General features: G+C 38.7%; 1 protein-coding gene across 1 annotated transcript in view; it reads right to left on the bottom strand.

Annotated features, from left to right (window-relative positions):
- Positions 1 to 252: 252 nt before the first annotated feature.
- LOC129199826 (uncharacterized) overlaps positions 253 to 18,331 on the bottom strand; it is a 29,067-nt gene continuing 10,988 nt past the window's right edge. Inside the window, exons 3-14 of the mRNA XM_054810873.1 lie at positions 17,491 to 17,559; positions 15,439 to 15,604; positions 12,912 to 13,093; positions 11,963 to 12,139; positions 7,653 to 8,644; positions 7,059 to 7,151; positions 6,325 to 6,466; positions 4,941 to 5,083; positions 3,271 to 3,405; positions 1,728 to 1,824; positions 1,418 to 1,480; positions 253 to 380 (exon numbers count right to left, since the gene is read on the bottom strand). Coding sequence (XP_054666848.1) covers positions 253 to 380; positions 1,418 to 1,480; positions 1,728 to 1,824; positions 3,271 to 3,405; positions 4,941 to 5,083; positions 6,325 to 6,466; positions 7,059 to 7,151; positions 7,653 to 8,644; positions 11,963 to 12,139; positions 12,912 to 13,093; positions 15,439 to 15,604; positions 17,491 to 17,559 — 2,387 coding nt within the window. The remainder of the gene's footprint in view (positions 381 to 1,417; positions 1,481 to 1,727; positions 1,825 to 3,270; positions 3,406 to 4,940; positions 5,084 to 6,324; positions 6,467 to 7,058; positions 7,152 to 7,652; positions 8,645 to 11,962; positions 12,140 to 12,911; positions 13,094 to 15,438; positions 15,605 to 17,490; positions 17,560 to 18,331) is intronic.

Here is an 18,331-nt window from a genome sequence, read left to right as displayed (position 1 = left end):
AAGGTTCACTTAGAAGTCGGTGCAAGGCCACACAATGAACATTTTCCTATCTTCCCACACGGTTTTATCAACATCAACTTTCCTAAAGTTATGGTATATTCAAACAAAATGGACTTTAGTAACTAGCCACATTCCCAAAAGAACAGCAGAATGTATCTCAGCTGAACCTTGCACAAAAAAGTTTCATACTCTGTTCTTGTTCAGTTTTGACACGAGACGTTACACTTTTCCAGCTTTCATGAAGATTGAATGTCAAGGATACCTGCCTTTTTGTTCCAATACTCTACCGGAATGGTAGTTGCATTCTTCTTTACGTCTATGTTCTCCTGAAGAAGTAATAGCATATACTTCACCACATCTACAGCACATTCTTTTGAAAGCTAAAATAAATAAATAAATAAATAAATAAATGGAGCATATTTCCAAGTTCAGTTGCCTGAATTAAAATATAAAAAAAGTTACATGAACAGTAATTACGAGAGCAAAGTATCAATACATAAACAGCCTCCCAAGATTAGCTATGTATTAAAAAAACAACAAAAACCTCCCAGTCCTGGCACAATAAAAACTTCAAGTTTGCCTGCAACTTCTTCAATTACTACGTTGAAATGAAATTTTAAGAACACCTATGAAGCTTCATGGTTCAGTTATGAAAGCTTGTGAATTTACTTGTAGTCCAGGCATTAAATACAGAACACTGCTGTGATATATAGTGTTATACCTGTGTATTTTACTTTCCTGTGAACCACTGACTGAAATTCAATTTTGTTGCAGTCTAGTAGGCACTTACCATCATATGCAGCATTTTTTAAAACCCCAGTGAATATAGCACTACCATTTTTTTCAGGATTTGGTCGAGGGAAGTTATTTTCATTTAATTGATCCGCAGTCAGAAGATAATCTTTTAAAAGTTCATATAGAACACGACCTGTAAATGCTAAAAAAAAAAGCAACCAAAAACCTAAAAGTAAACGAATCCAAAGCTTAAGCAGTATTAGAACAAGTGTAAGTAGCACTTAAATATCATAGCACTTTGAAAATAAGCCAAAACTGAAATTACAAGATGTGCACTATAGTTTACATGCAAAAACTATATGCTTGTACCTCAGAGCAATTGGAAGTGATTAGAGTTGAACCATTATTCAAAACAAAGACACTAAACAATAGGGATGTTAATTCACTAGCTATCCCAGAAAGACCAAGCATGCAATACTAAAGAACATGCTCTTTTCAAACAGTTGTTCAACATTTTGCCTTTAAGAATGAGCCTTCAGATATAAATAGGGAATTGTGTTGGAAACCCTTGCAGTCGCTAATAGATAAAGCTTGACCAAAAACAGAGCAACATTTTTATGCTTAAATAAGCCTATTTATAGGCTGAAGTGGAGAACTGACATCTCCTTTCCCTTTTCTTTACCTTTCTCTTCCTCTGACTTTATGGATCCAGTGCCACTGGAAGATCTGCTGTTACTAAGTTGCCCTGAATGCAGGAAAACATTTTTTTAGCATTTGTTCTCAATTTTATTTTTCCTTTTAATATCCTAAGCAAATATTTATAAATCAAAACATCAATTTATTTCAGTGATATATTTCTACAAAAGTATTCAAATATGCAGAAATATCTTTAGTAAAGTTAAACTAAATAATCCCTTTAAGACAGTTCTCTGCTGTTCTAATTTCTACGCTTACAACCCATTTAAGAAAATCTTAATTGAAAGCCAAACTACCGTGATCTCTCAGCTTTTTGAGAGTCTTCACAGCAAAATTCAGGTACATTTTTTTACTGCCACAACGATCATAAACAGATTGCTCTTCTATCAGGGCCTATATTTGAAAAAAAAAAAAAGAAAATAGACTGAGTATTAGTGGAGTAGTGTTATGCTCTACATAAAGCACTGCCATTTAGAATCCAAGATTTTGAACCTAGAGGTAGATATACATGCAAGTAATGTTCTAAACCTGAAGTGCAATAGGAGACACAAAGTCAGATGGATGAGACAGCTAGAAAGACAAATTCAGTACTTATGAAGCAAAGGTCTGTGAGGAAAAGCAGTGCTCCAACTCAGAATTTAAATCTAATCCTTGTGGGCATTTGAACATTCTCAGGGTAACCATTCCTGTGGCTACAGACAGCTTTTTCTGATCCTGCTTCAAAGGAGGCACTATTACTTTGAGGTCAAGAAGTGTTTCCTTAATTTTCTTTCTGTAAAAGTGTAAGAAATAAAAGCGAAAGGCAACTCCAGCATCTTTTAACTATGAAGAAGCACGCTCAAAACAAAGAGTACGTTCACTAATCTTCCAGAAGAAGAAGAATGCTTCTCCCCTGGTTTTATTTCACTGTTTACATTATCTGCTTAGTCAACAAAGGAGAAGCTCATTTCGGACATAAACAGTGCCTTCTAACAATCACTACAGCAAGTACAATTCACAAGTTACAACCTCTAAGCAGAGGAGAAGAGAAAGTGGAGAACTGATGAAGCTGAAAAATAAGAAGTTAAAGGGAAGGGAAAAGAAACATTACTTAGTGAGAATAAAATAATCAAGCATACCAAGGTGTGCTGCATAATATAGAGAACACACAGTGAATGGCAGAATAGTAATAGCTAATGTTTTACAAGCTCTCATTCAATGTATAATTAAATACACATACAGCCTCTTATCAGGACACTTCCATAAGTTCTTTCCATTTCCAGCATGCAAGAAATTTAGATCACTTAAAAGTTAAGCTCAGGATATTTGTGCCTGTCAGACTGTATCTGGTGGCTATAAGCTTGAGTAGCATTTGGTGTGATGTAGACAGCGATACAAGATCAAAGGCTCAAAATGATTGAGAGATTTATGGTCATTCTTCAAACGCCTTTTATAGAATAATAGAATCATAAATCTAAATCATAGAATCTAAAAAATTCTTTTCCTCTTGTCCTCAAAGTTTCAGGAAGCCTCCAGTATTCACAAGAAAATTTTTATTTTGTATTTAAAACAAACAAACAAAAAATCTTTTCCTTTTTAATACTAAAAGAACATGTCTTTCTGGAAGTTAATTAGCAGTACTGAAGACAAATATTTTTACTTGGAGAAAACTGAAACTGACCAATAACACTGGCAAGTTTATGACAGAGTACATTTTAACTTCTGCTTAATGAAAAGTCTGAAGTATTTGCCATTAAAAAATATTAATTAAATAAAAACCCCACGAACACATTGTGCAAGATAAGACCTACTGACTTAATTCAGAAAAGGAATTGTAAAGATCTATAAAACATCACAAACCTTGTCAATAGCTTCATTCACTGTGCCACACATTTTGAAGCATTCTGCCAAAAAAAGCCCAATATATCGCTGTCTTGTCTCAAATGGTACTTTGGATCCTGATTCAGGAATGGAAGGCCTTCTCTGAGTAGAAACCTTAAAAACAAACAAACAAAAAACCCCATATGTCAATAAGTAACAAATAGCCCGAAGAACTAAAACCATTTCAGACATTATTTTGCCCATCCTTGGAGAAAAACAAATAAAAATCAAACATTGCTGAACAGCTAATCAGAAGACCAGAGTTACATATGACAGGGAGCCAGAAACAACCATCAGAAATAGTTCAAGCAGGAAGAACCTCTATAGCTACTAGACAAAGTAATCTTCTGCTCAGAGTTATCTGAGGAATTAAAACTTTTTTTAACTTCTTTTTTTCTTGGAGAAAGTTCAGTCCTTTAGCAAGCACTAGCAGTTCAATTATGATTTAAGTTAGCTCTCCATCTGGCCTTTATTTCAGGCATTACTTCACTCAGAGTATAAACTAAGCACCCAATGAACTAGACTGAAAAGAATTAGTTTATTTGTAGGAACCTATAGCCTTTGCTAGACAATGCAATGTAGAGTTTTTGCTTACCACAATACACTTATCTTAAAATAAAGCACAGAAGTAAAAATCACATTCAAAAAAATCTGGCAGTAAGTTAGGTTAACCATAGTACCATCACACCCGAAAAGGTCCAAACAGTTACAAACATGCATTGTGCGTATCAAACAAGGAGTAATATGCCTATACCACATTTACCTGCTAAGGAAGATCCTTTAAAGTAGCATGTAAAGGTGTGTGCTACTACCAAGCAGAAGGTAATTTTTGCATAAAGGGAAAAAAGGCAATGTGTATCATTGTCACAACCTAGTCTCACCATTATTGGGGCATGCAGTATTCTATTTGGGAAACAAGAAGGTACATGCTGGAGATATGAAGCATGAGGTAATCTGTACTTAACATCCTAGTAAAATGTTAATAACCAAACTGACTGAAGCCATAGTATTTGACATCTTAATCAGAAAGCAAAACTCTGATCTTGTAATTTATCTGACCCCAGAAATCTTCAGTGACCTCTGCTTTAAAAAAAAAAAAAAAAGCAAGGTTAGAGTAATTTTTCTGAGAAAAGAACCTTACAATACTCTGCCACTCAAAATTACAAAGCAAAGCTGGCACTAACAAACGAAAATATGCCTGCATTAACTTTTTGACAAGTTCCTTGAAAGTCCTTGAACTCACAAGGGTACCTCTCTTGAAGCCAAATAAAGCCTTTCATGAGATATCATTGGCCACTATACATGGCAGGAAGTTTTAAGGGAAAATAAGCAACACTCAAGCATAACTTGACTGAAAACAAACCAGTACTTAATTCTCCCATCACAACCACTTTGATTAACAATTTATATATTTAATTGTTTGCATTTAGGTAGTGCTGGCTAGTACAACCAAGGAAAATGAAAATACAATTTGCATAGCAACTTAAGTAAAGCACACAGGAAGCAAAGTTGTTTTTTTTTTAAAAAGCTATGCTGGTATATCAGAATACTGGGTCTACATTATAAAAAACTGTTTGAAATTAACTGCAGTTTTTCCACTCCTGTTCCCATTCAGATATCCAAGTTTTGCAGCAGTAGATCTACAGTACCTTGCATGGCACAAGAGCAGTCCTTTTGAATGAGCTAACAGAAAGTCCACAGGGCATTGCTGTTGCAACGTTTCCTCCCAGCAGTATATGCAGTTGACCACTGCTGATTTTAATGGGGTGAACTTCAACCAAATTTAAAGAGGCTGAAACACACAGAAGATACAGACTGAATTTAAAGTCTAATGGTAAGCTTTACTACTTAAATTACATTAACCTGAAACACAGGTAGTTCATAGCTCCTTTGTTAAAGCAGGGTAAGCGTAAACTAATGCAAACCTGGAACATCAGGAAACACATTAAGACTTCACTTCTGCCAATAGACTTTATGCAAAGCGTTCTCCCTTTTTTTTTTTTTTATGATCATACATCCATTTGAAGACATCAGAATAAAGGAGCCACACAAGTCAAGCTAAAAGCCATTTTCTAGTTGTAACGACTATGATTTTTAAACACCTACTTGCCTGCCTTCCCTGACCCTTTCCCGTCCCTGAAAAAAAAAGCATGATAGAAAGAAAACTATCAGGAAAACCAGCATTCTAACCTCATCTTCCAATACAATCAGTAAGTGCCTTGAAGTATTACTTTGCTTTTTTAAAGTCAGGAAAACTACAGATCTCAGAAATAAAAATTTGTCATGAGATTCTGGAGCCATCCTTGCAGTCATCCTGCTTAACGTTATTTGCATCAGCACCTATTATACAGCAGGACACATTTGTACAGCATGAGGCACACTATTTTACTGTTATTCAGAAAGAATACATATGCTGGCAGAATGACTCAATTTTATGTGAAGATGTTTTATAGCATCTGTGATACAAACACATGAATGAAACTAGGGAGTAGTATTTTATTAATTTAATTGCTAGGTAGGTTACTTTGTAAGCCTACATTTAAAATGATAGTAGAACAACTGGAGAGGAAACATTGCTTAACTAATATCAAATGCTGAAAATAACTTCTACTCCAGGATTTCTCATATATGAGGAATTTAAAGGGAGAAGAACAAATGATTTTCAAATCACAAGATTTAACAAATTGTTTCAGAAGGTCCGAATGGTTGATATCAGTACTAAAAGGAAACTCACCAGACTTCTAATTCTTTCAACTCATGTATCAAAAGACTTTCAACAAAACAGGATTTTGGTCAAAAACTGCACATATGCAAAGAACTTAGCACAAAGTACTTGTCCCTTTCCACTGCAGCTACCAAGACTTCAAATATAAACTTGTAGTTGGATAGAGCATCTATTTGAACAAGCTAACTGCTCACCATCGTTCAACTCACAGCTAACATTCATGACAACAAAATGAACACATTCAAGTGATGCCTAACTGAAGCAAAATGAAGTTTAGTTTGTCAAACCTATGGATCAAGCTGTCATACCCATTGGTCCAATGCTTTGAAATTGAGTAGCCGACAATCCAGACGTAATTTTCTTCTGCTCAGGAGTTGTAGCAATAAAATCTTGTCCTCTTTTAACTGCAGCTCCAAACTCCATTGCCTGCTGAATTCCTGCATCATGACCCTGCTGCCAAGGAGATGTTTTGAAAGGTACCATTTCATTTTTGTTATGCACATACACAAACCCAGAGTTAACATTCAAGCAGTTCCCTATCACAGCAAGATGATGTTAAAGGTAACACACTGCTTCTTAAAACTGAATTTTGCTATCAGATTCAGAGCTTAGCATGCTGTCCCTGGAAGGAAACCACCCAGCTGAAAGAGCTCAAGGGTGGTGGAGAGGGCGTAAAGAATTATGCCTGCTATTAACATCGCCTCTTAAAGCACTGCAAAAGCAGAGAAAGCAACAGTCACTTTGGGTTTCCAAGTGCTATATCTGTAATCTCGTGGAAAAAGCCTCCACTCCAAACTGACTTTTCAGTACTCATTAGCCTCAGCTGCCCTGGGCAGCAGTTTAGTTCACCTGTGTCAGGAACCAACTGTAAGAACCACAACATTGTTACAACTTAGCAGAAGAGTTGATAAGACATTTGTTCCAATTAATTTCAAAATATTTTTATAATTAGATTACAAGATTCAGCCAATCTGAAGTTCAACAGGAGTCTGCAGATATTAAGCTATGCTGACATTCAGTTTATTACAAGATTATAACTCACATCAAATTTTGCTCTGTGTGCAATTCTTCTTTTTTGTCCAGTAAGATTTACTTTGGTTTCTAATAAATTGAGATCTGCATTTCCTCTATGGGCCTATTAAAAACAAGAACAGAGTATTAAAAAGCTCTAGACTTCAGTTATATCCTCATGACCCATTCACTCCAATGTTTCAGGATATTCAGTCAAAAAACTCACCAGGAAAATTACAATTCCGTCAGTATTAGACAGTTATTTTACAAAGTGCTTTGAAGCTGACACAGTGGTACTCAAAGTTCCTATATGTTTTTACAAGAACAACAGACTACTGAATATACAACTGCCTCTAAAACTTTGCTTATTACAGTAAAAGTAAAAATGGCTACCCCATTTAGAGCTATTTTCTACTTCAGGAAACATACAGATGACCTATTGTCAAAATAGACTAGAGTTATATGTCTTCCTTATGACTTTGTCTACTAGCATTGAAGGCTCAAATATTTAATCTTTACTAACTCACATTTTAGAAAGAGTATTTGAACTTGACTATATATCACATCCTGTCCTCACATGGTCAGAAAAAAAAAAAAACCAAGCACCAAAAGGGAAACAAAATACCTGCTTATCACTGTTCTTCTTTTGTATTTCTCTTTCAAACTCATCAAAAATTCTCCGACACTCCTCTAAAGGATCATCTGATTCAGAGAGCTCTGTCTCTTCCTCACTGGGTTCCACTTCCTCAACAGATGAGCTCAGCAGAGTTTTTTCACTTCCTTTCTTGTTTAAATAAGAAGCTGGATATGGGTATGTATCTTTTGGGCTATCATTACCCCCATTTTCTTGTATGCTCTGCCTTTTCTCCGTATTTACTATTATTTCCTCATAAGGTCTTTCAATTATGGTTTCATCTTTTGAGGACCGACCAGTACACAAGACAGACTGTGTTACTCTTCCACTGCTCAGACAGTCTTCATTAGTAGTACGCTCCTGAACAAATGGTTTGACTAATACATTGGTTTCTGCATTCCCTTGCTGCAAAATTCCCTTCTGTATGTCTGCCTCAAAAAAAGCAGCTGAAGATACACGTTTGTCCTCAGTATAAGCAAGGGCATCTCTTTCCACCAAAACCTTCAATATATCAGTATTTACATCAGGCAAATACATCTCATTTGCTTTTGGAGAAACCATGTCCAGTTTTTCATAGTTATTTAAACCTTTGCCACTTTTCTGCAAAATCATCATTCTCTCTGATTCTTCTCCTGCACGTCCAAGAATGTCTACTATCGCACTATCATGTAATTCTGCATGCATTACAGAAGCCAGTTCTTTGTCCCTCTTCCCATTTGTACATTTCCTACTTATTCTTGGCTTTTTATTAACAACTAGTGGTGGAACATCAATGATAAGATCACATTCATCATCAGATTCTTGCAGTTTTATTTCAAGTTTCACTGGGGAAGAGTTTCTTGGCCTCTTTGTGAATACATTTCTACTCCTAAATGGAGACATCTTTGAATTTCCATCCTGATTTTCACATGGAGATACTTCTATTGGCTGACACTGCTGCTTAGCATTTTCATTTTCATTCATTACAGAAGAGAGAGAGAGACCTGCAAAATAATTTTGTAGAAAATTATATTCAAGAACAGTTGCGAGAACTATAACCAACAATGTATTTTTCTAATTAAAAACCAACAGCCCTTATTTGTATACCAGGAAACTGAAACCACATATGTGCTAAAAAATGCACTACTACTACTACTAAGGAGAAAGTATCTTACTTTAAGATCATTTTCAAGGGTTAAAGTGTTAATAATCATTTAACCGAGAAGACTGTACTGTGAGAGTTCATTCTGTTCCTTGATTTCATTCTTGATCAAATGTACTGCTATTTTAATCCTTTTGGGGTTTTGTAAATCATCTGCCTCTCTTTGAGGAAAGACAGCTATGACCTTAAATTAAGTCATCCTAAACTGCAATCAGCAGATTTCAGCTGAGGAAAAAGAAATAATCTGTTTTATAAATTACGCAAAAGACTACAAGTCTCATTGTCCTAAATATCCAGTGACACTTCAAGCCAGGCATATTTATAATTGCACATAAGCTTTAATTAGCCTTGAAAGTTGAATCTTCCAGCTGCAGATTTAAGCAACTAACTGTTCTTTTTAGCATTTATAGGCTGTAGACTGCTTACCAAAACTCAGCCTGACACTTTCTCAAGGCAGTATCTCCATCCTCACACAGATATTCTGGCAAATCACAAAATGTAGTGGCTATCATCCTACCAAAATTTTGTTAATTGTATACAGACCCTGTCATCCAAGAGATCCTTTAGCATCGATCATGTATTGTAACAACAATGCTACTTACATTGTCATGTAGAAACATGTCAGCATTTGATTTCAACAGTGATTGTATCAGTAATTACAAAACATTTCAGGTAATTACTAGAAAGTAACATTTTGTTAGTGAATGGCATCCTTTCCAGGTTACTCAAAAATATGTAATTTTGGCATTAACACAATAACAATACACTAAAACAGGGTGGTACCACAAAGCCTTACTACGCTGTTGTTGTGGGTTAACCCCGCTTGGCAGCTGAGCCCCAGGCAGCCACTCTCTCACTTCCCCCATGGGATGGAGGAGAGAATTAGAAGGGTAAGAGTGAGAAAACTCATGGGTTGAGATAAAGACAGTTTAATAGGTAAAGCAAAAGCTGTGCACACAAGCAAAGCAAACCAAACCAAGGAATTAACGCACTACTAATGCACCCATTGGCAGGCAGATATTTGGCCACTTCCAGCAAAGTAAGGCTTCATGGTGCCTAAACATTACTTCAAATGTCTCCTCTGCCTCCTTCTTTCCTCAGCTTTTATTGCCAAGCACAAAACATATCGTTTGGAGTATCCCTTTGGTTAGCCTCAGTCAGCTGTCCTTGCCGTGTCCTTTCCCAACTTCTTGCCCCCTCCCAGCCTACTTGCTGGCAGGGCAGCGTGAGAAACAGAGAAGGCCTTGAGGCTGTGCGAACACTCTGCAGCAATAAATAAAACATGGACGTGCTATCAACATTGTTTTGGTCAGAAACCCAAAACTTAGTACCCTACAGAGTTACAGAGAAAATTTACTGCATCACAGTCAAAACCAGTACACCTCTCTACCTCAAAGAAATACTCTGAGCCACTATGAGGTGGTAACTGTTCCTATCAGAAATACAAATAATCTGAGAGGGGTAATGTTTCCCAACCTTTTATACAGGTGAGATACCATTTAGACTATGTAATAATCCATGCTATAAGATTATTGTTTGACTAACTAGAGCCTGAGCAAACCTTCAGTGTTCAAGTTTCAAGCTTGCTAGACATTGCAGAAGCCACTTAATTATGGATGTTTGTCACTTGAAAGGAAACACTTATGGACTCAGCCTTCAAATCACATCATGCTGTACAGCTAGCGACCTGCAAAATCAGCAAGTGGAAGTCAGGAAGGGAATGACTCCACGCTGTTTTGGGTCCCCCACCCCAGCTGCCACAGATCTTAGCAACCATCAAATTATCCCAGTACTTTTTCTAGGCTGCAATTCTTTATGACTAAACACAGAAATTTTTGAGAAAGAAATAAAATATTACCATTTACAGGTAACTGTGAAAACCCTGGTACTTATCATGGAAATGAAAGCTCCTGCTGCAGAGAAAGACACTACATGCAGAGTGAGAACCTGCATGTGACTGAGGTTTTGGCACTCCTGAGCTGTGAAGGCAGAAAGTCAGTAGCGTCTGCTTAAAAAACACAGACATGACAGAGTAAGAGACACTTTGATGGTTCCCTGGATTACATACTTAACAAGCGACTCTTAAAACTATCAATGTAACCTACAGCAAATGATGTGGAAGAGACCCACCCAAGTTCAAGGTAATCAGAAAGCAGCTACTTGTTTTTAATTATAAGCTTTTCAAGTCCAGGTCAGAAGCAGGTTGCTTTTTTCATTAACATAGGCTGTTAGTATGGCTGACTTTCGTGGTTCCCATTTTGAAGTAATTTGAATACTCTGCTCCCTCACCTCTTACACCCGTTTAGCTTTATTCCCAACAGTTTGAACACACTACTATTTCTGCTAATGAGATTTAGCTTGCAGTTGCCTGAAAACACTCGGTCATGAGAGGAACACAACAAACATCAAAAAAGCCAGCTACAAATCTTATTACTCATTACATGTAAGAAGAAAGTGGAGCACCATGGGAGAGGCATACTAAAGTTTCAGTAGGAAATGCCTGTTATTCACTGACGTGCAAGCAGGCTCTTTGCAGACTGCTAATCTTGGAAAGAAAGCAAGAGCCTTACAAAGACTAAAAGCAATTCATATTACAAGTTCTGCTCTTCATTACGAGGGCTAAAGGTCACGCACCACAAAGGAAAGGTGATATCCTCCTACCAAGAAAGCGAGAAGTCACCAGCTTTTATTACACTATCACACAGCAGTTTAAGCAATCGTCCTGAGCCCAGCTTCCTGAAGCAGAACTGCAGGCACAAACACCAGTTTATATGCTAATACGAGTATTGTCACTGCTGCTTGCCAAGGCGGGGGTGTTTATTTTTTTTTCTCCTAAGAGCAAAGGCAGAGCAAGACAAACTGTGTCATTTCACACTTCAGATCTCACACACAGCACTACAGCTCTTTACTTAACCACCATTCCCAAACAGGAGCAACAGAGCCACGCCTGCACCTCAGCGCCTCCAAAAGCCTGCCACTGCCACCTCTAACGGCAGCGCTGCCGCTGGAAAGCGGCCCCCCGTCCCCCTCAGAACCGGAGGGGCTCAGCTCCCTCAGCACAGCAGCCCCCGGCTGCCGCCCTCCGCCCACAGTCCCTGAAGAGACCCGGCGGGACGGGCCGGGCCTGGCCGGGCCGGGCCATCCTTCCCGCCATCCTCACCCTGGGAATGGTAGGGGGCAGGCCTCGGCCCGGCTGAGGGCGGCTCCCCATGGCGCGACGCTTCGTGCCGGTACTGGCAGCGAGGCCGCTGGCAGCCGCCACCCGCGGAGCCGTCGAGGGGGCAGGGGGACGCGCCGAAGCAGCTGCTGGGGCGCATCATTCTCCCGCCGACGGCGGCTGCGAAGACGAGGGAAGAGCGCGGGAAAGCGCGAGGGAAGCGTTGGGCTCTAGCCGCCCAATGGGAGCGGAGGGGTGGGGAGCGGAGGGGGCGGGGTCCCCAGCCCGCAGCCCCGCCCCCGCCGGCGCTGTGATGGGGCGCGGGGAGGGGGTTAGTGGCCGACGGCGGGAAGGAGGAAGGGAAGGGAAAGGAAAAGGGAAGAGGAAAAGGAAAGGGAAAAGGAAAAGGAAAGACGGTTAGGGGACGCTGCCGACCCGTCTGGCGGGGACGAGGTCGTGGTCGGCGGCCGTTCGCGGTAGGAGCTGGCGAAGGTGGAGGGGCACGGGACCCTCCCCACAGCCCTCACGGCGGGAGCCCAGCCCGTGAGGAGTCGTCTCAGCGAACGGGGTGAAGGCATCAGTCAGTGTTTGCGGTGGCGGTGCGAGGAGCGAGTGTCCCGTCTCCACCGGGCACCCGCTGAGGGAAAAGGAAGCAGCTGCCGGGGGAGCGGTGCGGATCCGCGGTTTCACCCCCGTGAGCCGCTACGGGCGGAGCGGTGTCGGCCGCAGCGCGGTTCGCGGAGCTGCGGTGCGAAGTCTGTAGCCCTGCCTGGTGAGGAAAGACGGCATGTGGCTGTGAGGGGATTACCTACGCTTCATGGGGAAGTACTGCTTTGTCCTGCGGGTGGGGTGCCCCGGCTGTGGGTGATTTTTTGTGGGCTGTGTATCTAGGCTACCGTTAGGAGCACTGTGGTCCGGACAGCCGTTCCGCTCCAACTGAAGAACTACCCACCCGCCTGCTGAGAGACTTCCTGGGCTCTCTGGGCTGTGATGACCAGATCTGCCTCATCTGGAACGAGCTGCATGGCCCGCAGCTCACTGCTGAGAACAAATGTCGGAGTGAGTTCATTTCGTGGGTCCATCTGTCCCAGTGCTCTGTCTCCAGCAGAGGCCAGGAGCCAGATGCCTAGGGAGCTGTAAAAAACAGAGGAGCATGCAAGTCTTCGCTAGAGGACTCTGCATAGAGGGGTTGGTGAGCTTGTCTGTTGAGTAGCATGCAATGACTTGTCTAGTCTACTCACAACCCACTGCAAGGATGATATCTGTTAGATACTTTGAACCTGGCTCCTATGGGTTTCGTTTGATGCTCCTTGCTTTTCTTACTGGAATGGACAGTCAATTGCTATCTGTTTTATCTATGGCACTCCATGTTTATAATAGACTCTCCGCTCCCACCAACACATACTCTTTTCAATTCTACTTTTATGGTTGCTGTTGTGGAAGCAGTTCCATTCTTCCAACGGTTCTTGTCAACCTATCTTAAAACTTTTCTGGTTTTGTCTCTTGCTTTTAAGTGTATGGGACCAGAATTACACTCAATATTCACAATGTGAATTAACTGGGAATTTGTGGAACAGCACCATCACGTTTTATATGATTTTCTGTATTCTTTTCCTATAAATTCAGGAAGGTTGAGTCATTGATACTGTCAACTGATACAGGTAGGTTGAGCTTGAGTACCACCTCTAAGGCAAAACTTTAATTTCAGATAGTGAAGAACAATTTCAAAACATTGAAAACATTAAAATAATAACAAGAAAAAGAATAGCAAATAACCAGGTGCCAAAGAAGATAATTACTAAATGCTGATATATAAGAAAGAATGAAGAAAAAGAAATCTTGCATTGCTGTATTGTATTTCTGCATAGTGGGACAAATTATTTTCAAAACTTAAGTCTGTGCACAGGATCCTGAAAGTTAATGGAAGAATTCCCAGGTTTTGAGCCAGCTTCAGAAGACCATGGGCAAGCAATTTTTCTAAATTGATTGCATTGCCTTGAAGATAATACATTTTGGCTGTAATTGGGAAACCCTGGGTTTTTGTGCCCCACTGCTTAAAATTTATCTTATAGACCGGTCTCTACTTCTGACCCTGTGGTTCTCATTGTGCTTTCCTTCCCTGTGTTGGAGTAGTGTCAACTGAAGAATTGTTGCTGCCATCCGGGAGTGGCAAAGACAGGTATCTGGATTTGGGGCAGTGTGTAAAAAACAGAGGAAACAGAAAAAATGTGTTCTCCTAAATTATCTACCAAGAGGTCTTTTTTCTGTTAGAAATACCTGCCTTGCTTTTATTTGGGCTTGCATGTTATTGTATGTATACAAACAGCATATAGAACTGTTAGGTACACAAACATTCCAAAATGCACATATGCTCACATAACTTTCCCAAAGGATATTTAAAAAAAAAAAAAAAAGTTAGTTATTGCTCAAAAAAATCCTAATTTAAAAAGTAATTAATGTTCAGTGATCCATCACTACATTCCCATTCAGTGTGTGCCACTAATGTTGGATTGCTTGAATTCATTTCAAGAAGTCATTGTGTTTCATCTGTTTCTTTTTAACTCGAGGAATAATGTGGAGCTGTTTTCTGGCCATGGTCGTCTCTCCTGGCGCTTGATTCTGATGCAGTTAATATTTGCCTGCAAACATTTATGATCCAATTTTAATTATACACCAGTGTCTTATCAGAATGTAAAGTTTATTCTGTCCTGTCATGAAATTTCAAGTTACAAAATCAGTGAATCACAAGTACTGTTTATATAAGCATAGTTGCACATATAAGCTTGTCAGTCACTGTTAATGAGACTCTGTTTCATTATCATCGCCATTTAAGTCTTCATAGGAGGGAATACTGCTGAGACTTGATGCATGAGAAATTGGTTGTATATCAACTACAGAATTAATGGTAGTTAATGTTTCTGATTTTGTGCTTTTCCCATTACTCTGTATGTCTGATGCTGCTTTCTCACCCCACATGCTGCTTTCTGGAGCTCTGAAAACTGAAGAATCAGGAACTCCCTTCAGAGGGTCACAGTAAGATGCAGAAGTCAGTCTCTGTTGTTCATGCGAACATCTGAATGTATGAGAAAAAATCCCAAAACACAGAACAAAAATCATGGCATTATTCTAATCAGAGGAATGCAATAGAAACTTAAGAGATACCATTGAAGATGGATAATAAATTACTGAACTTTTTTTTTTTTTTCAAGATTTAAACTGACAAAGGGGAGCATCTCAACTTGTAAGGAAATATTTAGTACATACACGATTGGTATTAATATAATTTTCTATTTTTTAAGAATATCTGCCTTCACTTTCTGTTTTCAGGAGAAAAAGTAAGCAAATTAACTACATATGTGTACAGCCTTTCTGAGCTTTCATCACATTTTTGCGTAGTCTTTAATCCTATGTTTGGAGTAGCACCTTACTTTGCTATCCAGATAATAAAGTAAAGCACAGCACATGATTGGAAAACTTACCTTTCTGCCATTCTGTACTTGACAAAAGCCACACAACAGCATATAAAAAATGTTAGGGAGCAGACAAGAGTTGTACATGATACAGCAAGCATTACATTTACTTTAAAATCTTCTTGGCTGGTTTCTTGAGCTGTGTTCCTTTGAAGCCTGTCAGCGCTGTCTGACACTACAACAGTAAAGCACACAACACCACTAGTATGCACACAGGTAATGTCTTGGACAAATCAATGTACATAGAACTGGATTATATCTATGTGATTTGCAAATAAAAGGAAGCACTTTTTAATAAAAAGGATGAGTTTTGTGAAAACCCAAATCCATTTAGTTGTCAATGAATTGATCCAAAGCACATCTTCCAATCTTTCTAGACATCATAAAGGGTAATTGTGACAGAAGTTTAGCAGGCCCCAGGAACTGTGGAGATGCTTCTGAGTTTATTAGAACCCATTTTTTCAACTATGAGGAGATGGGGTGGTCTTAAGTATCTGTGGAACCATTGATTCCACATATTCCTAATTCACTGTATGCAAAACTCATGAAGACTGCTATATTGTATTCTTACTTGGCATTTCTTGGAAAAATACATCGCTTGGATGATATCTGTTGTCATTGAGATCAGGAGCTTGATTATGTTTGATGATAAACATATCTTTGATGCAATTAAAAAAATCCAGCTCCTTTCTGCATTTCCATCTGTTATTTAAATACATAGCAAATTCTTTTGTTTCAAGAGAAACAAATGGGATTATAAATAATTTGCAAGCAGTTGGCCGTTCTAGAAGGATTTAAAACAATTTGTGTGTGACTGCTGTAACACACTTGACTGACATTGTTACTTCTCTTGCCTATGAGAAGGAATGAAACTCAGAGCTGTCTCCAGTTAGCTAGTCACTCTCTTATTTTTTTAAGATTTTTACTGCTTTTTACAGCTATCTATGTATCTTAGTTTTCCTACTGTTCATATAGATCGAAACCCCCCCGGTTTCTCCTAGATCTTGCTAACTTTCCTAAGTGCAATTTGTTCTAATAAGCAGAACCAATCGGATTTTTTTGCTCTTAGCACTATATAGTTTTTAAATGGTGGCTAATTCTCAGTCAAAAAAGGATTCCAAACCAGTCATAAAGCTACTTTTATCTATCAAGGTGAAACTCCATGTTTGTGCTCTTCTATTACTTTCAGAGACTTCCTCATAAATTTGGCTCTTGGATCTGAAAAATGTGATATAGTAATACTCCAGTATTACACAAGGAAAACCTTACATTTAAGCAATAAGTTTTTATTTCACCTTTTATGATCCTATATACAAACTCACAACAAACAGAAAAACCTTTTAGAATAATTTCTTTCATTACAGTTTAGTGTCTAGAAATGCTTTTGCATGTTAGCCCTTTGTTAGAAAATGAAATGAGGTTGGTATATTTTTTAGCTATTCAGAAATAGAAATAAGCTAATTTATTTTGGCAGAGATACAGAAAGCACATGCCGCTGTTTCATGAATCAATACAGAAAAAACCCATACAATCTCAGAGGCCAAATTTTGCACACAAATTTTGCACACAGGTTTTGCACACAAATGCATGTCTCCCATTCAGGTCAGCAGAAACTTAACTTCTTCCATATATTTGTGAATATGTTTAACATTTTCCCTCAGCTGCAAAGTAATAATAAAATATAGCTGGATGTAGGAGAAGAAGAGATATGCAAACTAAAGCATTCCTCAAGGTTTGGGGATAGAAGCATGTTTTCAGATTCAAAGTACTTATTTACATTACTTTTTCTGTAGCTTGTTAATGTGGCCCGTGCTAAGTTTCATCATCTTGAGACTTCAGTTTCTTCACCTGCTAGTAAGTGTGTGTCTCAAAGACAGGGCTTGCCTAATGGTTTTTACTTCTTCTATGATTCTCAGATGAAGATGTGACAAAGTCTCTTGATTTCAAGTTTCTTTTTAATTTCATTTTCCCCCACCAAATTTAGATTTGAAGTTGTTCTTATACTGTCTACTTAGAAGAATCTAACTTATATTTAATCTTTTGCTGAGTCCTCTACCATACCATCCAAAGGTGGTTCTTCACTCTGGCTCTGTGTGAGAGTGGTAAAGTAATGGGGTCCAAATCTGGATTCTGGAAAGAAAAAAGAACAGCTGCAAAGATTATTCCTAAGATAAAGCAAAGAAAGAGAAATCGGGAAGTTCAACATCTAAGAAAAGGAAGGAAAGGAAGCATACTTCATTATTGTCAAAGTCTAAAAGCTAGAAAAATCAGAAATTAAGGTAGTTCACAAGCAAACATGTTTGGAAAAAGTGGTAAGAACTGTTTTCTTTAGGAAAAAAAAAAGTATGCTTTATTCTCTAGTATTTTGCAACTCTACAGTGATTAAAAAATTGAGACCTTGAAATAGCTATGTTATGAACTTAAAAATAACAAAGGAATACCTGGTCATGAGCTCAGTGAAACTGTAAAAATCATTTCAGATCAGCATGTCAAAACAGATCTTTTTAGTGTGATGGTATAATACTAGAAACCCCAATGAGACACCAATTAGCTGTTACCTAATGCCTGCTCTTCCTGAGAACTCTCCTCTTCTGCTCCTTTGGTGGAGATGAATTTTGCTACAAGTAGTAATAATAAAGAAGCCGCAGTTACGCAAGGTGAATCTCTTCTGAGTAGAAACTAAGTATTTACAAAAATCCCAATCTACATATAAATTTTAAGGTAGAGCTATTTTTGCAGAAGCATTTTCCAGATTCATATTTGATTTTTGATGGCCATGTATGGAAAGCAATGTGTCATTTGCCTATGGTGTTCTGGATGGGTTGACAATTTTCACAGGAGACCACCTTTCATGCTTCTTGGCAGAGCTGATGAGTGTAATAGCCAGCACCATTATGTCACT

This window comes from Grus americana, chromosome Z, assembly GCF_028858705.1.
Source record: "Grus americana isolate bGruAme1 chromosome Z, bGruAme1.mat, whole genome shotgun sequence".
NCBI lineage: Eukaryota > Metazoa > Chordata > Aves > Gruiformes > Gruidae > Grus > Grus americana.
The sequence above is the reverse complement of the archived record's forward strand: the minus strand, read 5'-3'. Positions and strand labels throughout refer to the sequence as shown.